Below are 25,183 nucleotides of genomic sequence, written 5' to 3' on the forward strand. Positions count from 1 at the left end.
TTTTAAATGCAGCCCCAATACAATTAAGGAAAGAAAACAATGTTAGATACATCTGTGATGTGTTGAAAGAATGCTGTAAATATTATCTATATTAACTGGGAACTTCCCGAGTTCATAACTGTGGTGTGTAACCCTCTGGGTTCTTGTAACAAAAAATGACTTGCCAGAAACGAAGAATGGCAATGGCTGGTAATTTCATGCGGCCATATACAATTACTCAGTTACTGAACCACAATCCTCTTATCCATTATGGCTGGCAGAACCAAGTAGTCGATCTTCCTCCATAGGGATATCCATTGCAGAAAGTTCCAAGCTTGCCTTGCTTGTCATCTTGTTCCATTCATTCTCCGCACGAAAGAAAATCCACTGGAAACGCCGCATTATTTCCAATGCAGTAATCGTAAAAACTGTCAAATAGTTGTGCCGAAGATGAGCTGAGAGTTTGTAGGTCCAGGTGCATCGAAGTATTAGGTTGCTTCCTATCACCCAATAATAGACCTGCAATTCCATAAATAGGGCTTTAAAACAATGACAAGGCGCTAAACAATTGATGAAATGAAAACTTACCCATATTCGCCCATACAGAACATCTGTGCAAATATGTGGATTTTTAAACTTGAAAATTCGAGTAAATACACTGCAAGGCCAAAGGGACAAAGAGGAAGTCAATAAAATAAAGTTGGATTTATTAAGGAAATTTGACCAAGTCATGCATTTTGCATTGGTTTTATTACCAGTCAGCGGCCTTTACAATGACTATTAAATCACTCCCTGACCGTTTATTGTTTCAGATCACCTTTGGTTTTCAAGTTTCCTCAAAATCTAACATCAAAATCCAGCTTCTAGCATAACTTTTAACAAAACTTGGATATTTGAATTTCTACGAACCTAAGATGGTCATTAAAGGGTCATTTGCACTTTAATTTGGTATAAACTTATAATTTTAACCTCAAAAGGAAGATTTTAATAATATTTAAATATTAACTTCCGAGGTCAAATCCCCAACTTTATGTAAAAATTAAGATAAGAGATGCCCAAAATGACAATTTTAGGTTGAAGAGCCTCAAATATCTAGTTATTGTTGGGAAATTGACATAATCACAAGATGATTTATACTCACCTTGGCGTCATTTTCACGATGCGAGCTAATGTGCACATCAGCTTTTCGGGTAAGACCCTAGGTTTATATAAAAGTAAGACGATGCCTTGTTACCTTCTTAGGTTGGAAGGAACTTAAATCACTACTTTTTATCCAGAAATCATTATTTTAAATCAACTTGTGAATCAAAACCCCACGTTTATGAAAATTAAAATGTGAGATTCTTACCGTTGGAAGAAACTCAAATATTGTTTAAATTTCAAACGTTAATGCAACAAGCTAGTTCATAAATTAGCTTAGTATTGGAGGAAAATTGAAAATCAACAATAAACTGTAAAAAGAATAATGGTTGCAGGACGATGTAGTAAGAATCAATATTGGGGGGCATGATTTGGTTAAAAAAAGCAAAACACAAAAGGTGTAATTTGGTAAGAACAGAATGAAATGGTCAAAGAACAGAAGGGGCAGAAGATTCCATGCATACCTTAAGTCCCAATCCCGAGTCACATCCCAATAAAATGAGTATAATGAGTTCATGACACTAGAAACAAGCCAAAGTGGCCGGTAAAAATTGATCCAACTGTCAGGGAAGACATGATACTTCAGAGCAGAAAGGAAAATCACGGGGACTGCAGTTGCATATTTTAATGCTGCACAGACAATAGAATTTTACCATCTCATTCACTCCAGTCAATTTTTTGCAGTTAGCACCCAAAAAAAAAGTGAAACTACAATTGCACATTGAACAGTGATGAACTGATTATTGCATAATCTGTAGTCATTAAAACAACTAAATAGTACATCATGCTACAGCATGTCTTAGTTAATTTAATAATCTATATCAATAAACTTGCAACTTGCATCACAAACATAATATATAAGCTGAGAAAAACTAGTAAAAACATTGAACACGTGCATTTACCATTAAAAAGGCAAGTTCTTTCTTTAGTATCCTTATATTGACGCAAGCATTGGAAAAAACGGCACAGATATGGAAAGACGAGCACTATAGGAATTGCAACAGAGTGGCTTCCACATACAGAATCTGCTTCAAACCATGCTATTGTTGCAACCTGAAAGCAAAGCAATCCATATAAAGTTCTTATTTAGGAAGAAAGAAAAAAACACCAGTTTAGCTTATCTATAAGCTTAATATTAACTACAACAACCCACCATGTTAGATCTGTTATATGGATATCTTTTGTAACTCTATTAAAGTGTTTTATATTAGGTCTTTTGCTTTTTTCACCTTCACACTTTCATTTTAATTGTCATTAACTTGTTTAGTTATAGAACTTTTTCTTCACCACTCAACTTCTAGATAATAACACTTGCACGACAATCTCAACACTTGCACAAGGCATCATTAAATTTTACTATGACTACGATAAAGAAGGAATGAGTACCTCATGATGGTTCATAATGTAATGCTGATTGCTTTTCCAATACCTTTGGAACAAGCTGATTATAATACCTCAGTTCTGACAGATTAGATGTACTTTACTCTCCATCTACATACAACATTAACTAATGCAAACACCATGTTCTGCAAACTCATTTTTCAAAAGTACTATTTACTTCACCTTAATCCAAAATATTCAATATGGAACTGTCTATTTACTTTACCTTAATCGAAAATATTCAATATGGAACTGTGGATATGACACCATGCACATTCTATGGAATATGTCAAATGGTAAAAATTGCACATTCAATTTGATAACTACCCAACACAAAAGAAAAGTTTACCATAGCCTTTATATTCTATAGAAGAATATGTTTACTAACCTGCCTATTCACCATCCGACACACTGAGCGCTCCAAATCAGAGAATACCTAGAAAAAAACAACGATTACAGCAGTTAATATCATATTTAATAAAAGAATCATGATAGGCAAATTGGTGGAAGTGGAACAGCTGTCTATTTGACTGAACAATCACAAGTTAGAGTTTGGTAGATAACACTGCAGAAACTTGTTGAATAGGTCTGTAGTGATATGAAATTATGAAAATTATTACAAAAGAACCAGACCTAGAATTGATGAATGCATTTCTAGGTGATAGACAAAACCCAGTTCATCTTCCAGCAAACTTGGAGGCTATGTTGGCCATCTCTTTCTATTTCAAACATGATAACAGCTCACAAAAAGTTCTGAATACAACTTCTAATCGAGGAGATGATTTAATAGACACGACAATAATTTACAATGACAAAACTCATACCTTTGACATTGATGTCATGATATCTGCCACAAAGAAATCAGAAAATGTGATTGCCTGCATTTGCATTGACAGAGCTTTAATTAGGGAAAAAAATCTGTGAAGGTTTTATAACATAAGACCATTATACAGATAAAATAAGAATAATACAGAAATTAAAGCCATTATGAATAATAAAGTAAAATATTTTATGTGCTCAATGTTTGTGCACTGACAAACTTGAACAGCTAATATCACATAAAAAGTTAGTATTAAATGGGTAAAATAATCTTGAATTGTGGCTCAGTTGTGAAGTAGAAGTTCCGGAAGAAACCCAGAATTGTAAACTTCAACTATCAATCCAAACTAAAAGGACGGACTGGTTGTGCATGTAGAAGTTTTGTTCAGAAAGTTAAGGGAATACTGATCCTCAAAACTCCACAAAATAAGAAATTAAATATGACTGAGATTCAATTTCCTAATCCCAAGCAAGGCCCTGAATACAGAATAAGTTAACATATTCAGCAGCCTCAAGGCCTGAGAGATTGGACCTGGAACCCCATCAGGCTAACAACGTCTAAAACCTGATATAACAACCAGGAAACTCTTCCATGTCAACAACTCAAAACATTGGCATGGAACCCCTCCATGCTAAGAAGCCTAAAGCCAAGATAATGATTTAAAACTTCACCAAATCATGGCAAAGAAACCCATGAAGTTAAGAGGGCATACCATTACAAACCAGAATATCAACATGGGGGGTCTCACCAAATTAAGGGTGCCTTGAAGCTCAGGAGAACATTGACATAGAACATCACCAACTCAAGAGGGCCCCAAATTAAGAGATGAGTCTGGAACCCTACCAGTGAACCCAAAAGCCCAAGATAGTGACTTGGATTCTCAGAAGACCAAGCATATTTTAGTCCAAGAGACCATATTGAAATTCCACTAAGCTGAGCAAACCTAAAGAAGCAGAAAGCTCCCATGGACTAGCACCAAGAGACTTAAGTTACGGAATAAAAATATGTGAACAGTATGAATGTATCAAAGGAGCATAGCACAATGTACTATGTATCATAGGGGAAAAGTACATAGGAGGCTAGATTGCTGGGAAACCACCACTCATATCATTTCTAGTAAGAGTCTGTATATCGAAGCGACAACTCAAATAACAACCTACCTTGACTACATAATCTCTCAAAGATCCATCTGGTGCGCATTTATCCTTGGCCAGCAAGCATGTTAGGTCCAATTTACCTCTAAACCAAAGAACGCAAGGATGCTAACAGAGAAATTCATTCAACAGAAGTGCTGACTATGTTTGGCCCTAACAAACAAGGCATTGATATCCAAGTAAATTTCACACATAGACAGTGATAAGACAAACTTTACACCAAATTATTTAAGCTAAAATTTAGTCAATGAAAATCTAGTGTGATGTTTAAATGAAAACTAACACTTGCCTGTAATGGTAATATGATACGCCATACAGTCCTCAACAAGTAATAGCGCGATGGCAAGTAAAAAATTTCAAATGGAAATATGAGAACCATTAGAATGACTGAATACAGAATAACCTGCGGTTAAAACAAAAGCTTATTATAATTCAACATAACAGTGTAAGAGAATTTGAATATGTACACAGAGGGTAAAAGACATGCCTATGAACAGGACATAAGCACAAGGCCCACATCCACACATGGCAATATATGCTGACATAAGTAGGCAATCCATTAAATTGAAAAAATGGCCCACTCAACTGCATGCGTATATGAGAGTTATCAAATCCCACAATTCCATTTGCATTATTATTATGAGGACAGATTTGTAAACATTTGGTTCATACAGCCCATACTATCCCCTATTATGCTAATCAAATACTAATCATGAAGAAGATGGATGATCTAGTTTTTGCTTATAAAGCAAATAAAAATAATTAAAGGGCAACTCGGCGAAGCTCCCTCTAGTGCAGGTCCCGAGGAAGGATCAGACCAGATTGGGTCTATTATATGCAACATTACTTTGCATTTTGCAAGAGGCTGCCGCGACTCAAACTCATGACCTCAAGGTCACATGGCAACAAATTTACCGTTACGCCCCTTCACAAAAGAGATCCCTTGTCATGTAATAATTGTAAAGGAATGACTATTTGATAGTTCATAAGAGAACTCACAGATTAATAAAACTCATGCTTACTTGAGATTCAATTGCAAAAAAGCTTAAGACCTAATAAGTTACCTTAGTTATGGGCTCATATGAAAACGTGTAAACTATAGGGGTGCATTTGTATTATTTTATATTCGTAATAATATCCATATATAGGTAGAGGGAAGCTACCTAAGATTGTGTGTGTTAGAATAATTCTACCTAATGTAACATGATATCAGACGCCTTCTCCCAAACATCCTCTTTGCATGACTCTTCTCTAATTGTTCATAGTAATGAGGCTCCCACGCATCGACCCTCTCCCATCATTCTTCTATTGGAGTAAATTCCATGTGTTGCACCTTCTCCGGGAGAAATTTCAACATTATCACTGCCAAAGCCTACGACCCTTTCATCAATTATTTTTCCATCCAGATTCAGACCATCCATGCTCCTGATTCAGGAAGTCCGTCATCATTCTCTTCTACGTATGTCCGCCGACAGTCCAAAGGCCCCTTGGCACACCTTCCCTTCTGCAAGCCATTAGATTCCTGTGCATGACTTCTTTCCACACATGTTATCACCGCCAAACCTCTCTCAGTCCAAGCGACATGGCACTATCATTTTTCTTCTATAGATATTTCAAGAAAGATAAAACAATTTGAATCTTGTAAAGAAAATTCACATGTTTTTTCCCCAAAATTTGGCACTACATGAAGAGGTGGTGTGTCTTCGATCAATTATCTAAGACGAGGATGGCTCTCAAGATGAACAAAGATACACAAAAGGGAGGAGTAAGCCACTCACTTAAGGCAAACTGAAAACTGACACAAGAAGCTAGCAATATAATTATGGTTCCAAGTATTTGCCTAGCTGGTATGATCAACATTATTAGGTAGAAACATAGAACAAGAGAACACATCCTTAATATAACCCAATTTTCTTATTGTAAATTAGCTATTTAAATAAACAACAAGTAAATCCTTGTCTCGCAAATTAGTTTTATTACAAGAAAAAAATCATGAAAGAATTTTTTGGATCCTTATCTCCCAATATGAAAGCCAAAATTTAAAAGCTACATTAAAGTTAAGATTTGCATCTGAGCTTCTTCAAACAGTTGAGCAACTGAGGTGATCAGGTTCCTATTTATATTTATATTTATATTACAATAATAATGCTTTTATTGTAATAGTATGGTTCATATCTTAATATTTGGAGTTATTAACTTGTTTTAAGAGATTAACTGTGATGATTTTTTAAAGCTCAATATTGTTTTGCATCGAAAATGGATTATCAATTCGGCGATCTCTGAAGATTTTTTGCATAAGCACTACATGTTTAAGCTTAATATCTACCATCTAACTGATTCATATCAAAATCTATCTTGTTTGTTTTTTTGTTAATGATTATGTTGGATATGTGAAGTATAAACTACAAACTACTTTGTGTGGACTTTTTATATCAATTAAATCTTATGCAATTATTAAATATATCACCTATAGGTATGTTGATGATAAATAACTTGTAGAAATGAATATATATCTCTCTGTGCGTGCGTGGATTTTTTTCTAAAAGATGGGTAAGCGCAAACATTTTCCAATGAGAATCTGAACCTTATTGTATGCCTACAGTTGGTCATCATAAATGAAATTGTACTGATGACTAGATGCACAATATCAAGAGACTCATGTTGGACCCCGTGGTTGTTTTGATATAATCAACCAAGTTAGGTTATGTCCTGTTTGTTATCTGATCCCTGTGTCTAAGTGTGCAGGAGCTTAGGAGCGTAGGAAGTCGAGCGGAAGGCGCAGATAGCGAGAAGGACGGCACGGGAAGGGAGCCGACGGATTCGGTGCATCCGAAGGACGAAAAAGCTGCGGAAGAGTACACCGGTGGACGAGAAGAATGTGCACGACGTTCGAGGGATGAGAAGCCGAGACGGAAGCCTGCTCGAGGAGAAGATCAGAAATTGGGTTCGGGTGAGCCCTATTTCGGTTGGCCGCAATCACCCAAGCAATCGGAGCTTCGGAAGAAGAAAAAGAGTCAAAAGGAACTGGAAAAGCTAGCTGGAGGCGCCTTCAACGAAGTGCTGAAGGCGCCTGCGCTGCCTGCAGTGCTAGAGGCGCCCTCGTGGCCTTGAGGGCGCCCTCAACCTTGTCCGAGGCACCCTCAAGGACATTGGAGGCGCCTCAGACCCAATCTAGATGGTCATTTGCAAAGCAGATAAAGTTTTATCCGGTCAAACCCCTTGGAGGCGCCCTCAAGACTCGAGATAAGTTTTCCAAGAGCTATATAAAAGCCCCTGAATTTAGGAATTATTCAATCAACTCTGTATTCAGTTCCTAGCAACTTCTGAGCATTCTTAGTGTGTAAAAAGGCTTCTCCGCCTACAGTGAAGGAGACATTCTAGTGGAGCTGTTCGGTTGCCTTGGATTAACAACCCTCTGGGTTGTAACCAAGTTAAATTTCTTGTCTCTTCTTTTTCTTGTTATTTTATTTTATTGTTGCTATTATTTTGGAGTTGAAAGTTTTGATGAGGGTATTCTTAATTTGCAGGCAATTCACCCCTCCCCTCTTATCGGCCCCGCTACACCAACAAGTGGTATCAAAGTCAGACCGCCTCAGAAGGACTGACCGCCGACTGAAGCATCAAGATCAAGACGATGGCCGAAACAAGCATTCATCCCCCGAAATTCGACGGAGATTTCGCGACGTGAAAACGCCGAATGGAGGTATTCTTTAAGACTGAATTTGATATACTTCTAATCATGAAATATGGTTTTTCGGCCCCTAAAGACAAGGAAGAATACAACTGGACGAAGGAGCAAGCCAATTTCGTGAACAACGGAAAGGGGAAGTTCCACCTGCTCAGCATTTTTCCGCCCCAGGAGGTAAGTCGGATCGGAAGTTATGACTCCGCTAAAGACCTCTGGGAAAAATTCCTGGATCTCCACGAAGGGCACCTCAGAAGCGAAATTAGCAAGGCGCGACATCTTCCGGAATCTCTAGATGAACAACGGCGAAAAGGTAGCGCAACTTCAAGCGAGAATTAAGGAGCTGATAACGCAACTGAACAACCTCGGAGAATCGGTAACAAACCGAGACTCGATCCGGTATGCGCTCAACGCCTTCCCAAGGTCTCCAGAATGGGCGTCCTTAGTATATGCATACTACATCTCTAAAGACTTTGAGGTAAGTACTTTAGAAAATCTGTTTTCTACATTCGAACTTCACGAGTCTCGAATTGCAGAGCCTAAACAAGTAGAGAAGCCAAATCTCAATATTGCCCTACAAGACGAAAATGGCGATCCCAACTCTGAAGCGTCGATCGATGAAACTGAAGCGGCGCTATTGGTAAGGAAATTAAATAAGTTTATTAAAACTAACAAATTTAGATCACAAACAAGAAAGCATCAACGCAATAGAAGGACGGTCCGATACTACAACTGCAACGAGGAAGGGCACATCAAGGATGACTGCCCAAAACTAAAGAAGTCTCAAAGATCGACGTCCTCGAAGCGCAAGAGTCTGAAGGCTACGTGAGATGAATCTTCATCCTCCGAGTCAAAAGTCGAAACCTTCTCGGGATTAGCACTGATGGCCAACCATCTTTTCGAAGAAACCAGCTCGGATATGAGCATAGATGAAGGGGGAGGATCATCAGAAGAAGAAAGTTGCGATGAAGGGGGAGCATCAGAAATAGAGGTAAGTCAGGTACGTAATCTAACTCCCAAGCAGTCTTTTCAATTCATAAAAGTTTTCACTAAAGACTTAGTTAAATTAGAAAAGGAGAATAATGAGTTGAAGTTAAACTTAGCAAAAGCATGTCCACTAGAAATGTACGATAATTTAAAATTAGAGAATGAGAAATTAAAAAATGAAATTGAAAAAATTGAAAAATGATTATGCATGCTTAAATAAATTTCCAAAATCAAAACTCAAGTTATATGAAAAATTAAACTGGTACATTAGAAAACATCAGGGACAACTTAGGAAAGTTCCCAAAAGTTATGTACCCCCTAAGTTCTTGATTAATCCAGTAGGAAGGAACCTTTACTGGGTTCCAAAATCTTTTCTAAACTATTTTTTTTTTGTTTTGTTAAAGCTTTCAGCGAGAAAATTAAACGTTAAAATTTCTTTATGAGGCTTTGTCTAAGGAAGTGGTTGTTGCTCCAATAACCAAGAAGGCCTAGTGCCTCGCCACGACCTGGAAGCCAAAATATCGAAATAAAATGTTTAATTAACTTTTTGGTAAAACATTAAAATTAGAATTAAATAATGTTTTAAAAAGTTTTTTCAAACATTTTTTTTTAAATTCTTCAAAAATATTTTTATACTTAGAAAAATGTTTCTTGCATAAAATTTTTACTTAGAAAAATTCTCAAATAATATTTTTTTGCCTAAGTTAAAATTTCTTCTTAAATTAGGAATTTTTGTTTAAATTTTTTTTTCATAAAATTGTCTTACCTAAGTTTTACTTAGAAAATTACTTTTAAACTTGAAAAATTTTACTTAGAACATTTTTCTTTTTCTTAATTCTTTTTTTAACTTAGATGATTTATCTTAAAACTTGAATATTTACTTATAAAAATTGTTCTTAAACTTGAAAATTTTAACTTAATAATTATAATCCCATTTTTTTGATGTGATCAAAGGGGGAGAGATAGGACAAGTTTAGGGGGAGTTTTAGGAGAGTTAATATTTTTAAAATTTTTAATTTTACTTAGTGTTGCAAATGATATTATTTTGGTAGATGAGACACGTGAAGGAGTAAATGCTAAGCTAGAATCTTGGAGGGAAACACTAGAAGGGAAAGGTTTTAAACTTAGTAGATTAAAGACGGAATATATGGAATTTAAGTTTAGCAATATTAGAAGTAATGAAACAATTGTTAAGATAGGAGAGGACGAGTTGCCTGGAACCGAGAAATTTAAATATTTAGGATCATTTTTACAAAATGATGGAGGGATTGAGAGAGATGTCTTACATAGAATACAAGCAGGATGGGTGAATGGAGGGGAGCGTCGAGTGTTTTATGTGACCGTAAAGTACCTCTTAAACTTAAAGGTAAGTTCTATAAAACAGCAGTTAGACCTGCTATGTTATATGGAGCTGAATGTTGGGCTATGACTCAAGCACATGAGCAGAAGATGAGAGTTGCAGAGATGAGGATGTTAAGGTGGATGTGTGGACATACGAGGATGGACAAAATAAGAAATGAGAGCATTAGAGAGAAAGTAGGAGTTGCATCTATTGAGGAAAAACTCAGAGAGACACGTTTAAGATGGTACGGACATGTACTTAGACGACCAATAAATGCTCCAGTTAGGCGATGTGAAACTATGATAAACATGCATATAAAACGAGGAAGAGGAAGACCAAAAAAGACTTGGTTAGCAACAATAAAACAAGATAAAATTTATTTAAATATAGATGATGATATAATAGGAGATAGAGCTCAATGGCGTAAAAGGATTCATACAGCCGACCCCACGTAGTGGGAAAAGGCTTGGTTGTTGTTGTTGTTGTAGTGTTGCAAATTCTTTTATTGCAACCTTTTTGCCTAAAATGTTAGTTTAGTAATTTCTTTAAATTAGTATTTGTTTGTTTGTTGCCCTAACTTGAACTTGGGTTGATGCACATCAAAAAGGGGGAGATTGTTGGACCCCGTGGTTGTTTTGATGTGATCAACCAAGTTAGGTTAGGTCCTGTTTGTTATCTGATCCTGTGTCTAAGTGTGCAGGAGCTTAGGAGCGCAGGAAGTCGAGCGGAAGACGCAGCTAGCGAGAAGGACGGCACGGGAAGAGAGCCGACGGGCTCGGTGCGTCCGAAGGACGAAAGAGCTGCGGAAGAGTACACCGGTGGACAAGAAGAACGTGCGCGGCGTTCGAGGGACGAGAAGCCGGGACGGAAGCCTGCTCGAGGAGAAGGCCGGAAATTGGGTTCGGGTGAGCCCTATTTCGGTTGGCCGCAATCACCCAAGCAATCGGAGCTTCGGAAGAAGAAAAAGAGTCAAAAGGAGTTGGAAAAACTAGCTGGAGGCGCCTTCAACGAAGTGTTGAAGGCGCCTGTGCTGCCTGCAGTGCTAGAGGCGCCCTCATGGCCTTGAGGGCGCCCTCAACCTTGTCCGAGGCGCCCTCAAGGGCATTGGAGGCGCCTCAAACCCAATCTAGATGGTCGTTTGCGAAGCAGATAAAGCTTTATCCGATCAAACCCCTTGGAGGTGCCCTCAACCCTCTTGGGGGCGCTCTCAAGACTCGAGATAAGTTTTCCATGAGCTATATAAAGGCCTCTGGAGCTAGGAATTATTCAATCAACTCTGTATTCAGTTCCTAGCAACTTCTGAGCATTCTTAGTGTGTAAAAAGGCTTCTCCGCCTACAGTGAAGGAGGCATTCTAGTGGAGCTGTTCGACTGCCTTGGATTAACAACCCCCTGGGTTGTAACCAAGTTAAATTTCTTGTCTCTTCTTTTTCTTGTTATTTTATTTTATTGTTTCTATTATTTTTGAGTTGAAAGTTTTGAGGAGAGTATTCTTAATTTGCAGGCAATTCACCCCTCCCCTCTTGCCAGCTCGGCTACACCAACAACTCACAACTCAGCCAAGAGAACTTTAAAACATCAATCATGCTTATTTTGTGTCATAGCTCAGAGGCCAAGCCATAAAAGTTCCAAAGAAGTGTGGATAAAATCATAGAAATTTTGTGAATGGAAATACAGGATAAGTTTTCTACAACCTTAAAAAATACAGGGCATAGTAATTAACCCAATTCTAAATCCATTTGGTTTCAGGACAATAATACAATTTTAAAATCCATGCAGTATGTTAGATTCCTTAACAAGCATAACCAATCTTGTTTTATGACAAGCACCATAGACTCCATAGACTGCCAATCAAATTGACTGCTAAATCGCTAATAGTCTAATACCAATTACATAATGATTTTCCAAGCAACAAGTGTATTCATTAAGTTTGAGTAGGATGTCTATATTGCACCAAAGAAACAATCAGTAAAAATTTACAGAAACACACAAAAAGAGGTGAACATATAGAAGAGAGGCACAGGTACAATACAGGTTGTGATGCAGCCAGTGATACTTCCCCATGTGAGTACAGATAAAGATAAGCTGACATACTTGTAGGAACAACAATGGTCATCCAGATTGCACACTGCAATTAGAAGAAATCAATCAGCATGAAGGTTTGCCTGTTTTATTATGTTTACATCTTTCATTGATCAAGAATGCATTCTTTCGACATTGTAATAGATTTAAAAGTTTGTAACTAAAACTAATATTCTTGAAACAATAACATACTTTGCAGCAACGCTCTCATGATAAAAAGATAGACTTGTAGGAATTTCATATAGAAGTAATTGTTTCAACTAATGGGTTGACATGCACAGGACTTCACTGCCTAACAACAGCATCTCATCATAAGCCAAGATTGTCCCAACTATTTTAGACACTTAATAACAAAAGAATGAATACAGACAAGTCTAGAGATGATAGCCTAGAATTTGGGATCACTAGTGAAGCTTAAGTAAGAAGGCTTGGGTGAGTAAGACCTACAAAAAATAAACAGGTTTCAACACTCTAAGTCAGTATAAAAGTGAACTACCACAAACTTATCTTTTGATTAGGTAGGTTGTGGCATATGATACCAAAGCATACCTAGTCCTTAGCTAGGTGAGATATTTGAATTGGAAAAGGTTTCTTGTGCTGATAGATCATTATTAGTTTCTTTATCTACCCCCTTTTAGCCATGTTGAATAACAGAACTCTAGCACGAACACTCTGGGGACCCACAACATCCTTACTGATCATGCGTAAAAATTTCAGATATAATCATGGCAAACACTGGATCCACTCTCATTTCCCCTGCTCATACCCTTGTCCGTAAATTTTCTGATGGTTTTAAATATTTTTTCATATTCCTCGAAATAAGCAATCCAAATTAATTATAGTTGTTGTGTTTTAATATTGGCTTGAATCATAAGATAAATTAACAGTATCAGTTTGTCTTAGGAATTAACTGTACTAGTTTGTCTTAATTTCTATACTGATATTCATATGAATAGATTGAATATGTAGAAAAGTTGAGAACCAACAAATTTAACATAAAAAACTTGCAAACAAACTTAGCTTTATACCAAGATGATGTCAACTACTCTAATACCGAAGTTGTCACAAGGCCAGACTCAATCAGTAGGTTGAAAGTCACACCTGTAAGCTACTCTCTCTAACAATGTCTTGCAATTTTTGTTGCAATGGAACTTGGACTGGATCCAAAGTCCTTGCACCTTGTTAACATTCTTCTTTCAATGAATCTACCATCCTCTCAACCAAAAAGAATGGAGAAAGAAAAGGAAACATATAATTTATTTCACACTTAACATACACATGGCCATCTTATAAAATGTCTGTCAACACATTAAATGACCTAAAGTATAATTGTTATCGTATAACCAAGTTGTATTTGTCCAAACTATTGAGATCAGTTACTAGATCTTATCCCTCTTTTGAGCTTGATATACACTATTAAATATTAATATAAAATAGGTTATTTAGTTTTTTAATGTAGTAACTAGAATTTACTTTGATCTCCCTCTACCCCCCTTCAATTATAATTGATTCATCTTGTCAAACTTCAAAATCACTTAGTTACCTTCAAACACATAAAACCATTTGTTAAGTGTATGTTTCAGCGTCAAACACTTAAAATTTACAAAGCTAGAATATTCTTTAAATCTCCATTAAAATCCTGCATGATACTAGGATGCTATGCTGTGGATATTCAGTTTTAGAAATATTGAGCACACAGAGGAATTAGCATATAATTGTTATTCTGTATGCATAAGTCAGTGAAGAAATCAACAGCAGGTTGCTACACCTGAGACTCGTGCTTGTTTAAGAGATGGTATGCAAAACACAAGGCGTGAACAAGGATTGCACATTGAGATGTGAAATCCATATTGTATACCTTCCATATTTCCCAATGTGTGAGATGGGCGTGATCAAGATCAAATACTTTTGCATAGTTAATAGATGATTGAGAAAAAACCCATAGATTCACTCCCCATAGCCAAACCATCAAAGTCTGTAGTGTCAAATTAAAAAGATTTTGAATGAGAAAGTGAGTTATTCTAATGCAAATGGCCTTTGAAGTAACATAGCTACATGACTACTTACCACAAGAAGAAGCGGATTAAAATATAAAAAGGCCTCATAAAGAAACAAATCTCTTTTATCTGCATTCATTCGCATTACAGAGTCCCAGCCTATCTGCAGACAACATGTGTGAGCCACAGGCCTGAGATATATTTCCACTATTTAATCATACAGGTCAAGTGTGATATTTATTCAGATAAGGTTAAGAACTGACCTTGCAACATGTGATGCCCCACAATAGAAATAATACAACCTGAAACAGACTCCCAAGTTAGCAAAATAGCAAACTTAAAAACTTATACAGCAATTCCAGAATCTTCCAAAAAGTACACATAAGCCACATAACCCTTCAGGATCTCAACTGAGAGAGGAACAAACATGTGAGGTGCAAGTCTATGCATATAATGGCCATGCCATAATGGATGCAGATTAAGATAATTGGACATATAAGGTTTAACCATTTCTGCCACATCAATTAAATAATTGGAAAAGTTTACTTATTGAACATGGATTTGAAAGAAAGACACTGGTATAAGGAAACATAGATCATCAAGAAGGTCCTGTCATACAAAGATACTTTGAGAAATGCTTTAGAGTCTAATCTATTTACTGAGGAATTTCAAAAATTATTCAAAATTTAAGTATAAGTGCCTATAAAAGAGACTTATATAGAAAGATGATAAAGAGGAAAATTAGATAATAGATCCTTTATCATATCAACTTTTTCTGGTAAACTAACAAATTTAAATTATGGAGCTTTATACGATTTTTTTGTGTGAATTTGGTAACTAAATAATTAAGCTACATTAGAAATAAGTATAGTTTCCTATTTCAAAGAAAAGAAATTGGGCATACAGAGATATTGCTTTCAAATCAGAAGAAAAAGCATGTTTTGACTCAGCAAGTAGAACAAATTGGAAAAGTTAAGAAGAAAAAATAACCTTGAATCTCCACAAAAAAATTGGCGATGGCATCATTGCAACACTAGAGGCTGCTATGCTTGGACCCTTCATCTCATCTACCTCTGTGAGAAAAAGTAACCAGTGTCAACTTCTTCCCAGGTTCAGTTGGAACTAAAACATGCAAAGTCAAATGTATGACATGCACATGAAATCCATGCAAAAATGGAGAGAACACGAGTTGGCTTCAAATTGATTTTCATTCCACCTTGATCTGTAAAAGTAGGTCTACTACCAGCACGACGAAGATGAGGACTACTACCAGAAGCTAAAGGAACTTCAAACATTAGTGAAACTAGTTCAGGTCATTGACAATGAGCATCATTACTGCTTGTCTGCAAGCACAATATAATACTGTTAGTAGTTAGCACAATGATGACGCCAGTGCCCATACAAAAAGGCCGCCCATAACCAGGAGCAAGAACACAATGTTATGGTTTTCATGTAGATATCAATAACATTAGTCAAAACAAGATAGAGCAGACCTAACAGTGATGCAACACAATGAAAATAACAAAATTATCTAAAGTAACCAGTAAAAGATAGTAATCAATAACATGACGACGGAATAACAGTTTAGGGAATTGGCTGATCTAGATCAGGAAGACCGATGACGATACTAGATTCATCTAAAATATAACAGCCCTATGACACATGTGGGAACACCATTGGAATATGCCGGAAACCCCCCAGATCTGACGGATCCCGCTGGGATCCGTCTGAATCCTATCGATAATCAAGGAGGAGAAAGGGAGGAGCGAACCAGAAGGCGGAAGCTCTGGGAGAAAGCTGTTCCTCCGAATTTCTGGTGGCGGCAAACCATGCAAATTGGAAGCAAGGCAGCGGATGCAGGGGGCAGTTTAAATCGAGTTCGACGGGCGGCGGATGACGAATCTCGGAGACAGCGAAGGAAGGGACGAGCAGCAGATGAAGGTCAAGAACGCGAGGAGTGAAGAGACGGGAAGAGTAACAAACGTCGGTAAGTGTGGATCTCGATACCAGTTTCGTTTTGGCTTGCAGTCCCATTTCTTCGTAAAAATGTCTTTGTCAAAAAAAATAATAATAAAATAAATGGTGCTGGCTTAGCAATAATCACATTAATTCGTAGCCAATGGATTTTGAATGTCATTATCGTTTATATTAAATTACGGCCATTGGATTATCTCCGACCTTGCCGTATTAATACGCATCAAATGAAAAGCCTGGTTTTCCCTATGGTTCATAAGGAATTATTATTAATGTAAGCATGTAATTATTTTCCTAGAGAATGTTCTTTTCCGTAGTCCATAGTCCATAGTCCATAGTCCGTATAAAATTTTCTGAGTATCTTACCTGTAAGAGTTGTCGTCTAGATGTACTAGTGGCACTAGATTAGACAAGATTCATTAAATTAACATTGGAGAAATAATCATTCTTTTTAGCAATTATATTATGATCTTCATCAAAGTATAACATCCAGTCTGCTTCTAGCATATGGTGTAAAGGATCAAAGGTTCTTAATTCTTTAAAATCTTTATTAGTAAAATAGGTAGATATTTCAAATGGTAGGTATACGTACTCATTTAAGTCATCATAAAATAAATAGTTAGGTTATAAACATAAGTTTGTGGAATGATTCTACATTCTTTATTCATTAAGTTCATACTAAGTTAGGCTTCCTCTTGATCTTCTTCCTGTGATGTTGAATGTTTGTAATTATGGAATCTTACTAAAGATTTACCATGTCTATCTTTATATATACTAGATTCGGTTGGTTGTAAAGTATGTGGTTTCATGCTTGAGTGTAGATTAAAATTCCAATCTAGTCCAGTAAGTAGATTAGAGGAGAAATCTTTAGATTTCATAAAATAAATTCTCTTTATGATAAGAGTCTCAATAATATTATTGATTTGGACTTTGAAATTATTATTGATTTACGAAGTCATCCTCAGTGAGCTCGAGGACGAGATGCCCAAGGGAGATGACCTTCTCCCGGCATCAGAAAGGCAGAAGAGAATTGCTCATTTGCAGGTAAAGTTATTCCTGGCTACTGATGGAGCTGGTCAAGAAGAGGAGAGGCCCTCACAGGGGAGAGGACTTCACCCGGATGCAGGCACTATAAAGGCAAAAGACTTTTAGCTCATGTTCACCTCGCTTCTACTAGGATTAGGTTCAGGGTTGACGTGTTGGGTTTGTAAGATTACAAATATAGTCTCACATTGTAAAATATATGAAAAAGATCATGGATTTATAAAGAGCAAAGATATCTCCATTGGAATAAGGCCTTTTGGAGAGAACCCAAGAGCAAAACCATGAGGGCTTAGGCCCAAAGTGGATAATATCATGCAATTATGGAGATATCTAAATTTATTACGGTCCAACAAGTGATATCAGAGTCCGGACTGCCAGAAGGTTTAACCGCAGACTGTGCACTAGAGTCATGGTCTGATTAAGCCATGTGGGTACAATATTACCTCGAACAAAGAAAGTGGGAGCTCCTATGTTCGAATTAAGAGAACCTTGACGTTCGCTAGAGGGAGGTGAATAGCGTCTCACCCAAATCGTCGCTTCCTACGCTTGTTAGTGCACAGCGGAAACAAAAATACTAACAAACAAAAGCAAAGCTAACCATAGAAAACAATAAACAAGAAGCAAACACAATGACACGTTGTTTAACATAGTTCGGAGATGAAGCTCCTACTCCACGGCTGTCCGTAAGGTGGACGATCCCGGTCCGTCGGTGGATGACTCCCCGGCAAACCTCCAGCTAACTCGTGTAGCTCCTTGTGGGTGGAGAAACCTCGCCACAAACTCTTACCAAGGACTCTTGAGAAGCTAGGGCACTGGCAGACTACTAATAGGGGTTAACCATCTCTATTTCGTCAACTTTAACCAAGCTTCCAATGCTTGGTTATATAGGCCACGGGTTGAAAAACCCCGCCTACCAGTCGACTGCCAAAACATGCAGTCGATTGCCCTTCGTGGAAATTCGACCGTTGCAGCCCAACGACTCGATATCAACCCTCTGTTCGCTCTCAGTCGACTGCACTAGTTGACTGCATCAGTCGACTGATGAAACCACCAGTCGACTGCTACAGTAACGCTACAGTAAACCCTAATTCTAGAATTTTACCCTGAGTACATTCACTCAACACTCATTCTCGCCCGACCAACCTAGACCTAGCCTTCTAGCCTCCTCCATCAGCTTTGCGTCCCTCGGATGCCTCCCCATCCTTCACGTCTTGCCTTCTGGAGCTTCCATCAGCTTTGTCATTGTTGTCGAGTCTTCCTTTGCCAAGTGGTCGCGCCTCCAGGACTTCATCCATTGCTAAGTCACACTTGGACTTACGTTGCCAAGACTACATGCTTGGACTTATACTGCCAAGACTCATCCTTGGACTTTCCTCTTTTGCCAAGATCACACCTGGGCTTTCCTTGTTGTACCTGTATCCTGCACACTCACAATGCATATCAAATACAACAATAAACATAGCTTAAACCTTTGCCCAAACATTAAAACTTAGGGTACCCAGATTGCTCCAACAATTTCTCCCTTTTTGATGTTTGGCAACCCGTTTAAGTTAGGGAAACAATATAACAATAATAATGCAAATAAATATACAATCTACACATGCATAAATCATGGAACCTAATCCTAGGCTCCCCCTTCACCTAAGCTCCCCCTTGAGCTAGGATTTCTTGGAAAGATAAACTTCTCCCCCTTTGCTAATAAATAAGCAATCGCTCCCCCTTCACCTAAGCTCCTCCTTGAGCTAGGATTTCTTGCAAAGGTATGTAGGTTTCCCACTTAAACCTAAATTTCTCCCCCTTTGTCATACATCAAAAAGAGCTCCAACAATATCCCAATTATTGGACTCTTTGACCTCTAATGACCACAAACATCATGTATTAATCCCTCATAAGATTACATACATGTTCACCACTCTTTTGGTCATTTTCTAATGCTGACAAACATTTTCAGACCGTATCAGTCGACTGCTATAAGTACCAGTCGACTGACATCATTAAAACGAGCTTACGGAGACATTCTGTGCTCATGAACAGTGCTACCAGTCGACTGGTAAAACCATCAGTCGACTGACCTCATTAAAATGAGCTTATAGAGGTCCTTTGTGCTGAAAATTACTATTATCAATCGATTGGTAACTGTACTAGTCGACTGGTACTCTTTTTGGCAAAAATCAGCCTTTTTACCCACTTTCAAAAATGCGCCAAAAATTTCACAGACCTCCAAAAAAATATCAAATTTTGTTGAGAGGTCTATTTTATCCATGTCTACTTGGAAAAATATATATATATAAATATATTTATCATAGATCCCAAGATTGACACAAAATTTAAAACTAGCTAAATGGTTCGATTGAACCTTAACCTAAAGTCCTAATTTTGGGTTCCTCTTAATGCATCTGCCCATACTAAACCATAATGCATTCCTAGCATTAGTTTATATGGCATTTATACATCAAAAATTAATTTTCATGCAATATGAACCCAATTCACATTTCAATGCATGAAATACATCCCAATTGTGTCAACCCACTATGTTAGAGACTTAAGTCTGTCTCCTAACCACTTGGTACATTTGATAATCCATCTACCATGGGTCCCAAAGGCTCTTCCAAACCTTAGGAATCTTAACCTTAGTCACCTCCCTTGGTGACTCATCCACTATGGCTAGGCCACTTCGGTGCACCTCAGGTGACACTTGGCCTACAAAACTCATCTTCTTAACCTTAGATACATTGTCTTTGGTTAATTTCTTCTTGTCCTTAACCTTGGACATCCCATCCTTGCCATAATTATATGTCACCCTAGCATATTCCTTCTTATTAGCCTGGATGACTCTCCCTTGTCCTTGGTCACACCTCCCTTACCAATGTCATGTGCTACCTTAGCACTTGACCTCCTTTTGGTCTTGGAGGGACCTAATTTGATATTTTTGGATCTTTGACCATCCAAATACATGTCAAGTCCTTTAGGTCCAATAATGAACCTCTCTAGGACTTTCTCCATTTCCTCAAGCTTTGTCTTCAAGGCTTGATTTTCCAATTCTAGGGTTCTAACCCTAGAATCAACATGTCCATCATGGACATTTCTAGACCTACCCTTCCTAGGCATGTGTCTCCCCTTCTTGGGATTAATGCTTAGGTTTTCACCCACTTTCCTTCCCTTAGGCAAAGTGGTTTGGGTCTTATTAGGTCTTCCCTTAGTGTATGATTTCTTAGGGTTATCTACCATGTTAACCCTATTTCTATCATTATACCTAAATCCATGATTATGTTTAGGTAAATAATCTACATTATTTCTAACAAGCATATAAGAATTGGAGATGAGATTAAACTTCAAAATAGGGATTACCTTCCCTTTTACCTTTGAAGCTCCCCCTTGACTTGTGCTCCTCTTCTTTTCCCATTTCTTCAAGTGCTCTGATACCACTTGTTGGGACCTTGATGTTCGCTAGAGGGGGGTGAATAGCGTCTCACCCAAATCGTCGCTTCCTACGCTTGTTAGTGCACAACGGAAATAAAAATACTAACAAACAAAAGCAAAGCTAACCCTAGAAAATAATAAATAAGAAGCAAACCCAATGACACGTTGTTTAACGTGGTTCGGAGATGAAGCTCCTACTCCATAGTTGTCCGTAAGGTGGACGATCCTGATCTGTCGGTGGATGACTCCCCGGAAAACCTCCAGCTAACTCGTGTAGCTCTTTGTGGGTGGAGAAACCTCGCCACAAACTCTTACCAAGGACTCTTGAGAAGCTAGGGCACTGGTAGACTACTAATAGGGGTTAACCACCTCTATTTCGTCAACTTTAACCAAGCTTCCAATGATTGGTTATATAGGCCACGGGTTGAAAAACCCCTCCTACTAGTCGACTACCAAAACATACAGTCGACTGCCCTTCGTGAAAATTCAACTATTACAGCCCAACGGCTCGATATCAACCCTCTGTTCGCTCTCAGTCGACTGTACCAGTCGACTGCATCAGTCGACTGCTACAGTACTGCTACAGTGTTGTTACAGTACCGCTACAGTAAACCCTAATTCTAAAATTTTACCCTGAGTACATTCACTCAACACTCATTCTCGCCCGACCAACCTAGACCTAGCCTTCTAGCCTCCTCCATTAGCTTTGCGTCCTTCGGATGCCTCCCCATCCTTCACGTCTTGCCTTCTGGAGCTTCCATCGGCTTTATCATTGTTGTCGGGTCTTCCTTTGCCAAGAGGTCGCGCCTCCGGGACTTCATCCATTGTCAAGTCACACTTGGACTTATGTTGCCAAGAATGTATGCTTGGACTTACACCGCCAAGACTCATCCTTGGACTTTCCTCCTTTGCCAAGATCACACCTGGGCTTTCCTTGTTGTACCTGTATCCTGCACACTCACAATGTATATCAAATACAACAATAAACCTAACTTAAACCTTTGTCCAAACATCAAAACTTAGGGTACCCAGATTGCTCCAACACAGATAACAGATAAAGGAAGTCCTAGTAGGTCGGATAGACTGAAGGATAGAGGACCTAGTGGGTCGAAGGATCGGACTCGAGAAGCATGTGGTCCTTTATTTGGAGGGGGATTGTTGGGTTTGCAAGGTTGTAAACATAGTTCCACATTGTAAAACACATGAGAAAAATCATGAGTTTATAAAGAGAAAAGATATCTTCATTGGCACGAGGTCTTTTGGGAAGAGTCTAAAAGCAAAACCATGAAGATTTAGGCTCGAAGTGGACAATATCATATAATTATGGAGATATTTAAATTCATTACGGTCCAACATGACGGTCATCGATAACCTTCGCCATATGAGTGAATCTCTAAGCTATGATGAAGCTCATATTTTCGTATCCATGATCAGTATTTGGAACATTCTTGGAAGAATAGGTGGAGGCTATTTGTCCGAGGTTCTTGTGAGGTACGAATTTGGTGCCACTTACTTGCAAAAGTTTTCAAGATGATTTGATGCTAACAAAAAATTTGTTCTCAGGGACTAAGCATATCCTAGGCCAGTGGCTTTGGCAGTCTTTCAGGTTGTAATGGCAATTGGACACTTATTCTTTGCCATGGCTTGGCCTGGAACAATGTACATAGCTAGGAACCCTTTTAGTTAGACTTGGATATGGAGCTCACTGGGCCATTGTTCCTGCTGCAGCATCTGAGTTGTTTGGCTTGAAGAACTTTGGAGCTCTGTACAATTTCCTCACAGTAGCTAATCCCGCAGGCTCACTAATCTTTTCTGGCCTGATTGCCAGCGTAATCTACGATTATGAAGCATCGCAGCGAGCCCAGAAACACCACAAATCACTTCTACGAATCCGAAGATTATTCGAAGTTGCTTCATTCAGTGGGGAGGTAACAATGAAATGCACAGGGGCCATCTGTTTCTTCCTCAGCTCACTAATAATGTCGGGACTTTGTGCCATCGCTGTTGTTCTGAGTCTGATTCTCATTTACAGAACTAGAATTGTGTACCGAAACCTTTATAGTAGAACTCTCAAATAGTTCGGAAAAGGGTTCCTCGTCCCTTTGGGAAAGAAGTGACTGCCATCAACCATTCATTATGTGTTTCTAAATTGTGTATTTAGAGAAGGGTACATCTTGAATGTTTTCTGGTATATTGATTATGTTGATCCAGCAACCAATAATTTTGAGGCATTGGCTTGTATCCCTTCTGTTTTATGCTTGTAATTTGATTGTGTCAAACTCAAAACATTTCTACATTTAATTATATAGTTTCTGATTAACGATCCCATTGCAATTAGAAGTTTTCCATTTCATCTTCATATGGCTGCAGCTCCAATATTAATGGATCTGAAGTGCATTGAAGCTCATAAAATCATTATGTTGAGGATAAGAATCTAGTGCATGTGTTTCTCTTTAATTCTGTATAAAGACACTTCTCATAAGCTAAGAGTTGTTCGTATGATCAATAGAAACATACAAAGAGAGGAATAAAATCAAGATAAAGTTAGACTTAACTTTTATTCATGTTCAAACTCATACATTGTTAAACCATTCCATCATTGGCATTTTGATCAGGAGTGTGTATTGGATTTGGGCCTTGTGGGACTAAACGCATTGTCTCAACATCATTTCTATCAATAAAACCAACATCAATGTCTTGGACACCAAATTCAACACCATTATGGATTGGGTCAGGGCCACTTGGTACCTTACGCATTGCACCAACATCCTTTCTATCAATAAAACCAGCACTGTGTTGTATTGGTTCTGGACCACTTCCAACTGTGCGCGTAGCATCAATGTCTTGGACACCAAATTCAACTCCATTATGGATTGGGCCAGGGCCACCTGGTACATTACGCATTGCACTAACACCACCATTACCTTGCTCCCCATGATTTATCGAGACACCTGGAACTACCTGCAGCACTCTTGCTCCAGAGGTACAACAAAAGCAGCATACGACTGCTAACACAGTTAATGAAACACAAGGAGATGCTCTTTGAACCATTGTATTTGTATTTGTAGTTGTAAAGGTTAACGCAGTCCACGCTCCAGACGAAGGATGTAGCAGTCCACGCTCCAGATGAAGGATGTAGGATGGTTGTGAGGTATCAGTGCTCTACGCTTTATACTTGCGGATATCATACCCAAAGATTGATATTATTGATAGAACAACAATCTACAGGTTTAGAAACGTAAAGATAAGCTAAGGGCATTAAATGGTTGGTATGTATGCATACATGCTCGTGTTATCCTCTCTCTATTTTGTTGATAGAACAACAATCTACAGGTTTAGAAAGAAACGTAAAGAAAAGGGCATTAAATGGTGGGTATGTATGCATATATGCTCATGTTATCCTCTACTCTATCTCTCTAAAAAAATCATCAAAAAAAATAAATAAATAATAAAAGCAAATAAAAAAAAAAACTGCGGACATTGTCGCAGTGTCGCAGACGTAGTCCTCAGCACAACGTCCGCTAACATAAACTTGTATAAATATTGAGTTATACAGACTAGTCCGTAGCTTTATATATATTGGACAAGCACACCATGACAGTTATTATATTCTGTTTTAAGCTGTAACACGACTGTCTGTATCGAGTCGGATAGATCGATCCATTAAAAATTCATCATTTGATTGGATATATAGGTCACTTAGTGAGTTGAAAAATCTCCAATTCGTATCCAGTATAATCTACAATGAGTTATAGATTAGACAGGTTAGTCCATCAAATTATAAAAAATATAGAAAAAATTATTATTCATTAAATTTGATCATTTAATAAATAATTTTTGATTTAAAAGTATATTTTGAGTTTTTTATTTTTATTTTCTTTCTCAATCCACGGGCTAATTCGAATCTGTCTGTCTCCACTTTTAAATAAATTAATAAAATTGTAATTCACGCATCCAATCAAAATCAACAACTCTATTCCGTTTGAAGCCGGACTCAATATGCCAATTCACACGTCATAATCATTCCAAAATTACAAAAGCAAAATACTTAAGCAATAAAATAAAATAAAATAATTTAAATTTCAATTTCAATAAAACAATATTGATTATTGGACTTCCTTTATCATAGCTATTTAAGCTAACTTGTATGATAGAATATATATTGAGATAAAAAATTACA

At 37.7% G+C, this 25,183-nt stretch overlaps 1 protein-coding gene and 1 pseudogene across 5 annotated transcripts; one reads left to right on the plus strand and one right to left on the minus strand.

Annotated features, from left to right (window-relative positions):
• Positions 1-16,602, minus strand: LOC122023426 (SPX and EXS domain-containing protein 1-like). 5 transcript variants are annotated; one of them, XM_042581525.1, is made up of 14 exons: positions 16,337-16,602; positions 15,782-15,908; positions 15,556-15,638; positions 14,829-14,867; positions 14,636-14,728; positions 14,427-14,543; positions 12,519-12,614; positions 4,763-4,876; positions 3,324-3,377; positions 2,888-2,935; positions 2,022-2,172; positions 1,584-1,749; positions 568-637; positions 1-498 (listed from the first exon to the last, which is right to left on the minus strand). In XM_042581525.1, exons 2-14 carry the CDS (start codon positions 15,858-15,860, stop codon positions 241-243), a joined length of 1,368 nt encoding a protein of 455 aa, XP_042437459.1. In that variant the 5' UTR covers positions 15,861-15,908; positions 16,337-16,602; the 3' UTR covers positions 1-240. The 5 variants fall into 5 exon arrangements, with proteins under 5 accessions (XP_042437459.1, XP_042437460.1, XP_042437461.1 ...); XM_042581526.1 differs by lacking the exon at positions 15,782-15,908 and having other exon boundaries at positions 16,337-16,601; XM_042581527.1 differs by lacking the exon at positions 16,337-16,602 and having other exon boundaries at positions 15,722-15,908.
• On the plus strand, positions 16,221-23,115 carry LOC122023228 (annotated as a pseudogene).
• The last annotated feature ends 2,068 nt before the right edge of the window (positions 23,116-25,183 follow it).

Source organism: Zingiber officinale, chromosome 9B (genome assembly GCF_018446385.1).
Source record: "Zingiber officinale cultivar Zhangliang chromosome 9B, Zo_v1.1, whole genome shotgun sequence".
In the NCBI taxonomy this organism is placed as follows: domain Eukaryota; kingdom Viridiplantae; phylum Streptophyta; class Magnoliopsida; order Zingiberales; family Zingiberaceae; genus Zingiber; species Zingiber officinale.

What these genes read in the sequence shown, in the direction of transcription:
- LOC122023426 (XM_042581525.1), bottom strand. Translation starts at nt 15,860, where the DNA reads ATGTTTGAAGTTCCTTTAGCTTCTGGTAGTAGTCCTCATCTTCGTCGT. An exon ending in ACCTACTTTTACAGATCAAG is followed by an intron (nt 15,639 to 15,781) that starts GTGGAATGAAAA and finishes TTTTTCTCACAG; the next exon opens with AGGTAGATGAGATGAAGGGT. An exon ending in TTCTGTATGGGCGAATATGG is followed by an intron (nt 499 to 567) that starts GTAAGTTTTCAT and finishes ATGGAATTGCAG; the next exon opens with GTCTATTATTGGGTGATAGG.